Here is a 12,989-nt window from a genome sequence, read left to right on the forward strand (position 1 = left end):
TTCCTTTCCATAATTTTGAGATGACGCCATCAACATTTGTGGAAGGCCAAATTTTCCGGAAAATGGAGTGAGCCGTTCCTGATTTATCCAATAAAATAGGGGTAATAAAATAGACAAATATACACTGAGTCTCAAAAGGAAAAGAACACCAAGAAGGAATCGTGATTTTCTAATGAAATTTTGTGCACATAGTAAAGGTTGTCAGAATAAGAATTGATAAGAATTTTAATGTGATGGGTCCAGTGATTTTAAGAAAAACATTTTTGTTTGTGCACTGAAGAAGTACAATTACATTTCATCTTATGCCGCCTATACTTGGTGCTGAAATCCTTCTGAAGACTCTGAAGGGCGGGATACATTGGGTAGCTTAATGCCTATCAAATCCCAAACATTTTTGATCAAATTTTGGATGGCAAGGGTTAAGATTTTATTAAGACTTCAACTTCTTCCACAGGGTCTAGAGTGACGCAAATTCTAAACAAATCTTATTTTAACAATCCGTAGCCTATATATAAAATTTTATTACAAAATTATTATTCCTTCATGGTGTTCTTTTATTTATGTCACTCGGTATATTTTGATTAAAAATGTACACTACAAGATTTCAAAGAATTCGGTTTTGCAAATTCATAATTATAGTGCAAAATATTGTTATACAATTTTTTTTTTTTCCAAAAATGTATATATCTGGGGTAAAAACCCAACAGGGATTCATAAACTACACGTCTAGGACTATGTTATCTTATACAATTTAAAACTCATTTACTATGTTCAGTTTTGAAGTCGTCGCATTATTGGTGGAGGTGACTAGAGGAAGTTGAGTTCGGTCTCCAGTAGTTTCGAAGATTTTCTACACAACAAAAATTGACACAAACGGCGGACAGACACACAGACGGAAACGGGAGACCTATTTTATCATACTCTGCGGATCACGACACGAGAAAATATGAAAGTAGCTAGCCAGTCGTTCGATGAAGGAAGTAAATAAATGAGCCCTCGAAGCATCTAAAGTTATTTAGATCGAACTTTCCTTGTCCCTGAAGCACATTGAAGCAAGTTATATATAAATTATAAAAGTTGACTCTGCACATTTTATTTCTATGAACATGTCTGTAAATAAAATAAAAAATACTATCCCACAATTTTGGAAAAAATAAATAATCCATATGTGATTTAATCAATATAAACAAATTCATTAAACATTATTTCTTGTTTAACAATACAAAAAATTCAAATTACATTACTGAACCTTATATCTTTTGCTAGATTTATAAAAAAAATATTCGTGTTAGTTTTTGACTTTAAAAGATGCTATAAAATTTGTTTTTAAAATTTATTTATTCATAATGTTTAAAAACATGCATGCATTATTAAACCACAAAGAAAGAAGCTTAACTTTTTACTACGATACTCTTAAAACAGGTAAATTGCACAACAATCAGTTCAGTAATATTGGAGATTGTCTGTCTATAAATGCTAATAGACTATGTATGCCAGACAAACATAATTGGAAGACCTACTTTTTCATATTCTTCGAGATACGACGAATCTATAAAATATGAAAGTAGTCATTCGTCAAACTGACGTTCCTTACATATACCTCAATTACACGAAAACTAAAGTCGTTTACAAGATAAAAAAACCTGAAGACAACAATTCGTGACAGATGTAATACCTTCAGAGTTAATGCATGTAAAAAGTGCTGCTCTCATCTTTATCACCTTTTGTTTACTGTGATTTTATGGTGAGCGATTCTAAACTTTTATCTTATATAAAATCATTAACATTCCTCTTATAGTTATAGTCAGTTAATTAAGTAAACACATTCCAGATACAGGTACACCAAAATAATGACCCATTGTTTATGTGTATGTAAGTCATTGATCAATTTTGACTTCTGCATCATAAAACTAAAACCCCATACAACCACAGAGTCATTATATTTATTATCTTCGTATTTGCAGTAATAGTGTAGTAAAACCACGGATTGTCACCTCCTCACGATGTTTACCAGCGCGTTAACATTAATTACAGATGAAGCGCAGTTGAAAGGTCAAAACTGCAACCACAAAAAGTTGTTTTGTAAGTGTAAATTATCATAAGTGAGTAAAACAAGATGTTAAGACTTGCACAAAATAAAGCATTTATTTTTTATGAAATAGTATAATACAAGGGATATAAATAAAGTAGAAACCGAGTCATGATAAATGTCCGTAAGCAGTAAATCCAGAAATTGCTGCCACCACAGGTTTCCTCTGTACCTGCATCCGAGTTTGCTTATATGTGTCATTTTCAATTACATAACTTAATCACAGAAACATGCATATTTACAATCGTTTGCAAGGTCGACAGCAATACACATACAAGAATCCCATTTCAGCCTATTTTCGTTTTCCCGCTCTTTCGGTGGTGGACGGCTGGGACGCTATCCAGTCCAGCGCCCTTTTGATATTGGGCGGAATTGGGGGCGGCGTGGGCAGATGCGCTCCCTGTGGCTGGAAGCCGCCCTCGTCGTCGGCCACATACGTAAGCGAAATTTGGTTGCCCTCGGGATCCGTGTAAGAGTAGCCCCCGTTTGCGACGATGACGTCCCCGTTTTCGGGATCCTTCGTCTTCTTCAGCGTCCCAGTTTCTTGCGCTTTGATCCCGTTTTCGGCTTCATAACTGCAAAAATCATTGTGTGGTAATTACAACAGTACACAAAAGCAAAACCAATTGCATTATCCAATTTCGACACGGATTCCTACAAATGTCATTTCCACACAATATAACAATGTTGTGTGATAAGTATCTTTATGCAATTTTGAGCTTATTATTTTCTGGGATTGAAGAAGAAGCAAATGACCTTTAACTTTCTCCGGATTTTTCACCCTGAATGCGAATATCGCAAGGATAATTATTGTGATAGTTTTATTAGTTGTCGTGGTGGGTTTTGCTAGGTGTCATCAGGCTACAGGTCAATTAAAGGTTTCAGATAGTTTATATTACCTCCACTCGTAACCGCCGTCTGGCTGGATGTTGTTGGTTTGGCTGATTATCTTAATTTCTCTTTGCGGGGACTGGCCGACCTGAGGAGCTCCACTTGCCAAGTACAACCACGTCGTCAAAAATAAGACCTACATTTCAAAAAAAAAAAGTTATAAATTTTGTTATTTTTGACACACATTCCAATATCAAGAATTTGGACAAACTTTTTCACTTTTGTAATATTTTTCAAAAAAACCACCCCTTATCAAGTCAAATTAATTTGATAAAAGGTATGGAATTTTCCAGTAGAAATAAGTTTGGTCATTGCAAGCCAACGAAAATTAAACTTTAAGATAATAATTTGTTCAGTTAATATTTATTTAAATGCAAAATTGTGTAATAAAAATTTCAAGTAGACCATAAAATAAACAACATCTAGATTAAATATTGATAACTTAAATTTGAATGAAATTTAAAAAATGTTTACAGTCAACATTAAAAAAAAAGTTAATAGTATCAAGACTTCAGGATTTTTTTTGTGATAATATTAATAAAAAATGACCCTTTGAATCACATCACTGTACTTACGTTGGTCCAGTCCATCGTCACAATGGGCACAGTAACAAATGGCAACAAAACAATATTTAAAACACGGACTGTTGAGTCTTCTCCTATTTATACTACCACATGTATGTACTCGGTGTTATTACTTCCCCCTTCAATTGCATATCGAAGACGTTTATTACAACATTGTAAATGGCATCATGCTGCGTCTTCCCACATCGTTATAATCTGTCATTGTTTGTAGAGAAGTGCGATTATTTACATGGTCCATTGTAACTCACTGTACGCAGTACATTTTATTTTTTCTAAACAATGCGACGCATCTTTATGCCTCTTTGCTGGTGTATTTCATTATCGATGCTAACGATATGATAATGGTGACTTAAGTAATCTCAAAGAATGAAATGAATGAGATTATGAGATCAGATTTATTGACGCGCTGTCAAAGGTTGCACCCTGTTTATGAGCGTCGTTGCGGGCACAAAGCATTAAGAAATTCGAAACATTTCTGTGAATTTATAAATTCATTATAATTTAGCATGGTTTGCGCCCACTGTCGGTAAATATCAAAATAAATTTCTTCTCATGCGTGCATTGTTGAAGCGAGTGTTGTGGATGCCCTTAAGGGAGATTCATTATAAATACTGTTTTTACATAAATTGGAAAAAATGGTGTTGGAGAGTCCGGTCACGACACATCTTGCAAATTTAATCATTTTTAATGAAAATTGATAATAATCTGGAGTTTCCAAGAATTTAGTAACCTTGGACGTTTTCAGAATACGGATGCTCTAAAATCTCCATGATGTTATCAAGAAAAAAACAGTTAGTGCGTGACGAATTGTTGTGTAATTATCAGAAAGGTGAAGTTTAGTTGCATGTTTGGCAGCGCGAAATAACTGTTATGTAGGAAGAGAGAAGTATTTGGCAGGCACAAAGGACCAGCTGGCGTGGATTAATTGATAATTATCAATTGATTATAATAATCAACACCACGTTACAAATAAAAAAGAAAAGTGTATAGTGTATATAAATAATTGCTGGTCCGAACAACCAAGGGAAATTTTAATTTTATTACCTATTCTATTCATGTTTCCACAAGATAACACAAAATTCCAAGTCAATCCTGCTTATAAAGATTTTTTAGCAAAAATTCTCCAACGTCTTCATTTTAAATGCATCAGCAGTTCTTATAAAAATCTTTTTTTTTTAACAATTTATCGTCATTCATCACAAGCGTTGGTTTAACATAAGAAATCAAATATATTTTATTCCATGGGTAATACAGAAAGTTTCTAAAATGCTGTGATGAAGAAATACCAACATTTTTTTTATCCTTCAGATGTGTTGCCAATCCAGATAATAAGGCGTTATAAAATAGTTCTTACAAAAACTCTAGACCACTCGAATTATATTGACAATGGTGCGAAAGTAATCTAAGAACAAGGTTTAATTAAATCCCACAATTGTTTCTTCGAAATTTTTGTAACAAATTCGACACTAGATATTCCTGTGACTTTTGTACTACAAAAGGCGTGTGGTTTTGGAACTGAACGTAATATACGGTGCATTATCCATAACCACCACACATTCTTGGTTTAACTTGGCCAAAAAAAGTAATAATAAGCTCTCTAACCACCCCATTTTGTAAAATTGTTCCGTACATCGTTGTGCGGTAGCCTTTGTCGTCATTTTTTAATTTAATACATTGTCACAACACTCTAAAAACACCGTAGAACAACTTAAATTGTGAATGGTGAAGGTCCATCCTTAATTTTTAATTTTAGTAAGTTCACGTTGTAGATCTGTGTCATGCACCCAGCGACTAATGAAAGAATCGTTTTGATAAATCCATGTTTCATCGAGGTACACAAAAGTCAAATTTTGACTAGAATTTAGAAGTTGTGAATATCTTTTCGAAAAAGTAATTTGGGTTACGATATTTTTTTCTTAAGAATGTTGTACAATTTTTCAATTGCCAAATCCATCGTTGTAGGTATTTTCTCAAAATATAACTTGTGAATAACTGGGTTGGTTTCGGCTGGCAGATAATCATTTTTTAATTTTCTTCTTTTGTTGACAACACTTGTACACAGTTTTTCTTCCAACTTACGACGGAAAAAGAAATTAACAAATATTTTACGATATACTTTTTATCCCACAGAAAATAGTCTATCTATAGTCGCAGCCAGAAATTCTTGGACATTATTTTTCTGTCATTTTTAAAATTTTGATATAGTCCATGGCTTACTGTCACTTTGACGTCTGAAGTTTCAAAAATTTATGAAGCTGCATCCAGTGTCAGCACGCCCGCCGAACTGTGCACTGAATGAATAAAAAATGACGAATAAGATCGATGTTAAAAAATCTCTGCACCAAATTTTAAAAAACATTTAACTTCGAAGTTGAAGAATAAATTTCTTAATTCAATTCCGATTTGCTTTAGTGAACTGCATCTCTAACGCACAGTTAAATATTTAGTGATTTATAATTTAATAACAAATTGTTTGATTAAATGATTATTATCCACAAAGGCATTTTTTACTGTTGACAAATGTCATTTTGGAATGACAATTAAATTCACATTAACATATATCAGAATTACGTAGTTAATTGTTCAAATTTGAAGTTTAATATTTTAAAAAATTTGGCTCAGGGATTCTTTTAACAATTTTTCTCGAGTCTTTAAAGGCTTCTTAACAACTTACCATAGAGCTTATCCGTCATTTTTTAATCACCCTGTATAATCACTTCATAATGAAGATCCGGCTTATCCTTACAAAGTTGAAAAAACACCTTTGTAAGTATTGTTTTTATTGCAGTATATTAAACGTTTTGTTTATGTCGTTAAAAAAATGCATTTAACAACTGAAGTAACTAGAAAACTGTCAAACTAGCTCAAAGAAAATGTTGGAAAATTATTTCTGACTACTATGACTATGACTATGACAGACGAAAAACTATATCATCCAATCAGTTTACCCACAGTTTAAAATCAAGAACCCCAGCTTAATATACCCGCGATTTTTTAAATTTCTGATCCAGTTTTTGCCGTTCATTGCGTCACCTAATTACGTAGGTCGTCTCTTAAAACATCCACTTGTGTTGTGGTAGGTTGCCTAAAATCAGTGCCATTTCGCAAGTTCAACCTTCTTTTCCGCTGAATTCTTTTTTTTGTCAACAAATTCTTGGATGACTAGGTCAAAACTTAAACCGGTATTTTATATGCATTATGTAATAACTAATAATAATTTTTAAATATTGCAACGAAGATCGTTAATTAAAAATCAGCTTGGGTAAAAGTCAGCAATTTATTTCTCGGTAATACAAAACTACAGGCCTAACAGTATGTACAGCAATTATGTACAGAATAATTCCGACTCGACTGGAGTGGATTTGACTAGACGCTACTTCTCCCATTGTCTGGACTCCAATGACTTGTTTCTGACAGTGGTCGCTGTTTAAATCATCCTGTGTTCCTCTGGAGTTGCGTCGAGGGTTTTCTGGAGCCCGCGATCGAGACTTCCGGCAACCCGCTCCAGGCCGTACATACAAAGAAAGCCCTTGAGAAAACTCATAGGCGTCGTACCGGGGTGGCGTTATTTCGTAACAATATAATGGTTCTGGGAGTGTTTTAAAAGGGTGCACAATTATTATCGCTAAAGAATTTTTCAACTCATTGAAAAGCTGAAGACTGAAATATAAATTGTAGAATAATGTTACGAAACATGGTTTAACAATAATAAAAAAAATGGTCGAAAGTTGTTTCGACAGAACTTCCCTCGCTCCTGTCTTACAATGAAACATATCCAGCATTTTCGAGTTGAGTTTTTTCTTTACACAATTTTGTGATGACGTCATCAACATTTTTACAAGGACACGTATATCAACTTGGATTTTTTTTGGGGTGGCGTCATCAATGTTTACATACATTTTGATCAAAAATTTACCATGCTTATGATAACTTTAAAAATATCCAAGATCTCAAAGCATTCGGTTTTGTCGTTCCTGCTTAAATCAATAAAATAAATTCACGCATTCATTAATTTTTTGAGTCACCCTGTATATGCAAATCCAAATAATATTAATGAAATGATAAATCACAAGTACAGACTCATAATATCATGTACATTTTAGATAGAATTTATTTGGCAAACTTTTGAGCTGACGTCATCAATTTTTTGGAGGGGATAAGTAAATATATTTTGATTATAAATATATCATTCTTATCATAACTGTAAATCATCTTCAAGATTTCAAAGCATTCGGTTAGGCAGATTCTAAATTAAATTGCAAAATGTTGTTTTACAATTTTGATTTTTTTCCAAAAATTTGGACGTTTCAGGTAAAAACTCAATACGGAATCGTACATTACATTATGATATTTCATACAATTTAAAACCCATTTACTATGTGCAATTTTAAAATGACATCACCATATTATTGGTGAGGATGATTAGGCAAATTTTGGTTAGCCTTTTACCATCTACATAATATTCCTAATATAAATACAAAATTTGACAACAATCGGCCCAGTACTTTCGGAGATTATCTAACTAATAAAAATCCGGGACGGCAGACAGACGGATAGACAGACGGACAGACAGACGGAAACGAGAGACCTATTTCTTCGTACTCTAGGGGTCATGAACGGTCGGAAAACTTAAAAGTAGAGCGTCGGCCGACGTACTCGATTACAACACTTCCTTTGCTTACGCTCAGGAAGTAAAAAGTGTGATCTCTGAAGTTCGAAGTGGGAGAGTAATTAAAGTAAAGTAAAATCAGAACTAAAACAAGAAAAATACAATACAGCGTAAGCGAATTAAATAGCCGGAAATTGTAGGAAGCTATAGAGCGAAACTTAATTAAGAAATAAACCAGGAAAATCAGGACATGCATATTGAGGATAGATGGAAGTGGATAAAAACTACATTTACTAAAGACAGACAGACAGCCATACGAAGTTAAATATGAAAAGACAGGACAAAAGGTGCTCCGACGAAGACTGCAGAGAACAGACAGAAATAAAGAGCAACCTACGGAAGCAAATACTAACAAACAATAGTGAAGAAATAACCCAGAAATATAGAAAAATAAGAAAAAAATTGAAAAATACATATATCCAGACAACATATCGATAACAAGCTACACATGATAGAAGACAAATTACTGGAAAAAAAAGAAATAAGATCATTTTATGAAGGAGAGAAAAAAATCAGTGTGTAACTGCGTGGTCGTACAAGAAGTTTATTAATATATGTATATTTACAATTAAAAATAGGGACTGATCCTCTTGTGAACGTCAGGGTCCGGAGGGGACTGCACTACTCCAAGGAATTTGCAGCTTCGTGAGTCGGGTTGAATTAGGTCACGGTTTCAGTGAATTGCAGCTCTCCGCTCAATTCGCTCTTCGCGCAAAAAATTATGTCACTCGGCATAAGTGCAATTCTAAGAGGAGCAGCGAAAATTACGTAACCCCTGACAAGCGTCCCTTCCACCCTGGATGATGGTAAGGGTGACAATCAAGCCTTAGAAGGTCCGTTGGGGTTGCCTCGATACGCCCCGGTACTAATCGTATATACAGTGGTAATTAATACAAATTCGAAATAGTCAAAAAATTAATCCACTTAGCGATAACAATAGAGGATGATGGAAAAGAAGAATAGGATAGCGACGGGGAGTCAACATTTTGGTACTCTATGCATGCTAATGTTGTCAAAATCAAGAAAAATAAAAGTGAGAATACACCAGACAATCATTAGATCAACAGTAATTTACGCGAGCGAAACCTGGGTGCTAAATAAATCAGAGGAAACAATTTTACAGAGATGCGAAAGAAAATAGTAATGGTTCCCATGAAGGATAGATAATAATTAATTACAAAAAGCTCTGAGAAAAACTAAAATCTAAAAATTCTTGCATATTATAGAAACATTTGTTCAAAGGTAAATTGTTAAATTTTACTAAAATTTGCCAGTCAAAAATTTCAAATAATAGGGTGTTGTAAAATTGCTATTTTTGAAAAGTTGCCAAAAAGTTCTCCGAAAATTCTGAAATACAGATCCCGACGAGCTGATTCTGGAAACATTACGTGTTAGTATCCCGAAACAATATTTGCAAAATATTCGATTTAAAACTGAAATTTTTTAAATATCTCGAAAATTGTCATTTTCTTACAGACCAATTAGCTTAACATCATTCTTGCTGAAAACGCTAGAAAGACTAAGCGAAAAAGAGATTCGGGAGGCTGCTTTGAGCAAGCAACCTCTACATCCGAACCAACATGCCTACATCCAAGGAAGATCCACCGATACGGCCTTACACACAGTTGTAAACCGTATAGAGTGGGCGATGGAGAACAAACTCTTCACCTTAGGAATGTTTTTGGATATTGAAGGAGCGTTTGATAAAACGACCTTCAAAAGCATAGAACTAGCCCTACGAAAGCACGACGTGGACCCCACCCTAAGTAGGTGGGTGGCCAGTATGCTGAGGAATAGGGAAGTAATGATTAATGTAGGTGGCACTGAGATCGAGGCTGTTGTAGACAGGGGATGTCCTCAGGGAGGAGTTCTCTCTCCTGTACTGTGGGATACTGTCGTTGACAGCCTGATACGATGCCTCAATGATCTTGGCTACCACACAATTGGATACGCGGACGATCTGGTCATTCTGCTAACAGGAAAAAACGCAGATACATTATGTGAGATAATGCAAGCTGCAGTAAAAATAGTCGAGGAATGGTGCAACAGACATACCCTCTCCGTTAACGGAGAAAAGACGAAACTAATCCTGTTCACCAGGAAAAGGAAAATTGGCACACTACAGATGCCAAAAATATTTAACACAACGCTTCAACTTTCGGACGAAGTCAAATACCTGGGAGTTGTATTGGACTGGCGACTGAATTGGAAGAAGCATGTAGATGATAAAGTAGAAAAGGCACGCTCGGCTCTTTGGCAATGTCGTAGGGTGGTGGGAAGGTCGTGGGGTTTAAATCCCAAGATCGCCCTCTGGATCTACACGGCAATAGTCAGACCGATGCTGTGCTATGGAGCTTTAGTTTGGTGGCCCAGAGCCAGACAAAAAACAACAGCCCTGCAACTTGAACACGTTCAGAGAATGGCGTGTCTCAGTGTTACAGGAGCAATGAGGACCACTCCCACAGCGGCTCTGGAGACTCTCCTTTGCTTAGCACCTCTTAACCTTTACATAGAGGAAGCGGCAATGACGACGTCTCTAAGACTTCACTCTCTGGGAGTATGGAACAAGCAAGGCCGCACAACGAAGCACACTCGGATCTTAACGGAGGCGTTCAACAGAATACCCTTGTTGAGGATGGGTTGTGACCGAATGGGCACAAAATTAATATATGAGAAGACATATAGAATATCAATGAATGATAATTCAGAAGGACGAGCCGACATAGATATCTATGTCGATGGTGCCAAAACAGATAGTGGTTCAGGAGCCGGCATCTACTCCGAACAACTGAACGCACAAATCAGTGTACCTCTCGGCACCCACACGTCTGTCTTACAAACAGAACTGATGGGAATAATGCTGGGAGCTAGAATCATTGCTGAACGTGAAATCGGCAACAAATCAATACGCATACTTACTGACAGCAAGTCTGCACTACTAGCCCTGGACAGCTGTATGGTTCGATCCGGGCTGGTTTGGGAGTGCAGACAAACGCTAAAGTATGTAACGCAGAGGAATAGTGTGGAACTTTGTTGGATCAAAGGACACAGTGGCAACGAAGGAAACGAGAGGGCAGATGAGATGGCGAAGCGAGCCGCGCGCATGCCCTTCTGGGGACCCGAACCGGCAATCACGCCTTCGGTCGCCCTCTCGAACGAACTCGTAAAGCAATATACCCATAGACGCCATGAGCAGATATGGGCGACGTTGAGCAGCTGTCGGCATAGTAGAGCTTGTATGGCGACACCAGACCGTAAGTTGACAAAATTTTATCTCTCACTTTCAAGGGACAAACTGCGTAAACTGGTAGGATTCCTTACGGGACATTACCAGTTTAACAAACATCTACATACGATAGGGGTAGTAACAGACCCAAACTGTCGTGGATGCAATGAAGAAGAGGAAACAGCTGAGCACATTCTTCGTGAGTGTCCAGCCCTAGCCTCCTACAGGGAATCCATACTAGGGGACATCTGGCCTAGTATGGCAAATATCAGGGAGTTTCCACCCTCTGCATTACTCAAGTACATTCAAGCAGTTGGATGGCTTGACGAGTAGAGGAGCGGGAAAACACCCTGATATGGACTTGGGGAAGGTACAATGGGCCCAAAGGCGAGGCCTAAGTGCCGGCTGGCTACGGTCAGCCCCCATAAATTAAGAATCCAGAATCCAGAATCCAGAAGGATAGATAATAATTAATTACAAAAAGCTCTGAGAAAAACTAAAATCTAAAAATTCTTGCATATTATAGAAACATTTGTTCAAAGGTAAATTGTTAAATTTTACTAAAATTTGCCAGTCAAAAATTTCAAATAATAGGGTGTTGTAAAATTGCTATTTTTGAAAAGTTGCCAAAAAGTTCTCCGAAAATTCTGAAATACAGATCCCGACGAGCTGATTCTGGAAACATTACGTGTTAGTATCCCGAAACAATATTTGCAAAATATTCGATTTAAAACTGAAATTTTTTAAATATCTCGAAAATTGTCATTTTCATTTTATTGATTCTGGAAAAATTGTTGGAATTTTCGAAGAAATGAAGCCGAAAGTAACGTCTACGGGTCTAAATCTACAGCAAAAGCATTTGCTCAATGGCGGTCTGTTTCATATTTAAAGTTTGAATACAATGTTAGTACATCATTTCAACGTAATTGTAATGAACGATGACAAAAAGAAATATATAGTAACAATGATAACAGAAAAATTAATGTATGAGCACATGATTTCGTTCCAAATAATAATGAATGTCAAGGAATACACTTTGAATTAATTCCAGACGATATGTATGTTATTCGGTATGTACTTATATGGCAGACCTGAACGATTAAAATATGAACTGATATCACCATTACCAATTGCTAAACCATCGATAAATAAACCAGTTAATACAGACGAACCATCTAAGTATTATTGGCTTTGCCCTTGACTTATGTTCAATAAATCATCCATACAACCTATTAATAACTTCAAATCCCCATTTGAATACATTTTACAAAAAATGGGTTTAGATATAATGATTGCAAATTATAAGCGATTTAAGAGATCCAAAATTAACATCTGAATATATGTCATTTTAAAACAGACCTCTCACACCTATCAAAGACCTTCTGGAAAAGTTATAATTATGGATAAAAATAAGCATTATTTCATTGATAACCTGTTTTACCATCTTCTTGAACAGACTTGTTCTAAATCTGCTATTATTACACTTTGTGGAATACATTCACTAAATAACAAATTTAATATTTTAGAAAA

General features: G+C 35.6%; 1 protein-coding gene across 1 annotated transcript; it reads right to left on the reverse strand.

Moving 5' to 3' along the window:
• Positions 1–2,119: 2,119 nt before the first annotated feature.
• On the reverse strand, positions 2,120–3,664 carry LOC135120150 (endocuticle structural glycoprotein SgAbd-4-like). Its single transcript, XM_064044477.1, has 3 exons — positions 3,556–3,664; positions 2,989–3,116; positions 2,120–2,664 (listed from the first exon to the last, which is right to left on the reverse strand). Exons 1-3 carry the CDS (start codon positions 3,568–3,570, stop codon positions 2,382–2,384), a joined length of 426 nt encoding a protein of 141 aa, XP_063900547.1. The 5' UTR covers positions 3,571–3,664; the 3' UTR covers positions 2,120–2,381.
• Between the last annotated feature and the right edge of the window lie 9,325 nt (positions 3,665–12,989).

The sequence above is a fragment of the Zophobas morio genome, unplaced genomic scaffold, assembly GCF_036711695.1.
Source record: "Zophobas morio isolate AGI-343-1 ecotype UQ-CSIRO unplaced genomic scaffold, CSIRO_AGI_Zmor_V1 ptg000005l, whole genome shotgun sequence".
Lineage (NCBI taxonomy): Eukaryota > Metazoa > Arthropoda > Insecta > Coleoptera > Tenebrionidae > Zophobas > Zophobas morio.

Excerpts from the sequence above, each read along its gene's own strand:
- LOC135120150 (XM_064044477.1), bottom strand. Across the intron at positions 2,665-2,988 it reads GACGGCGGTTACGAGTGGAG|TTATGAAGCCGAAAACGGGA; the intron begins GTAATATAAACT and ends TGATTTTTGCAG.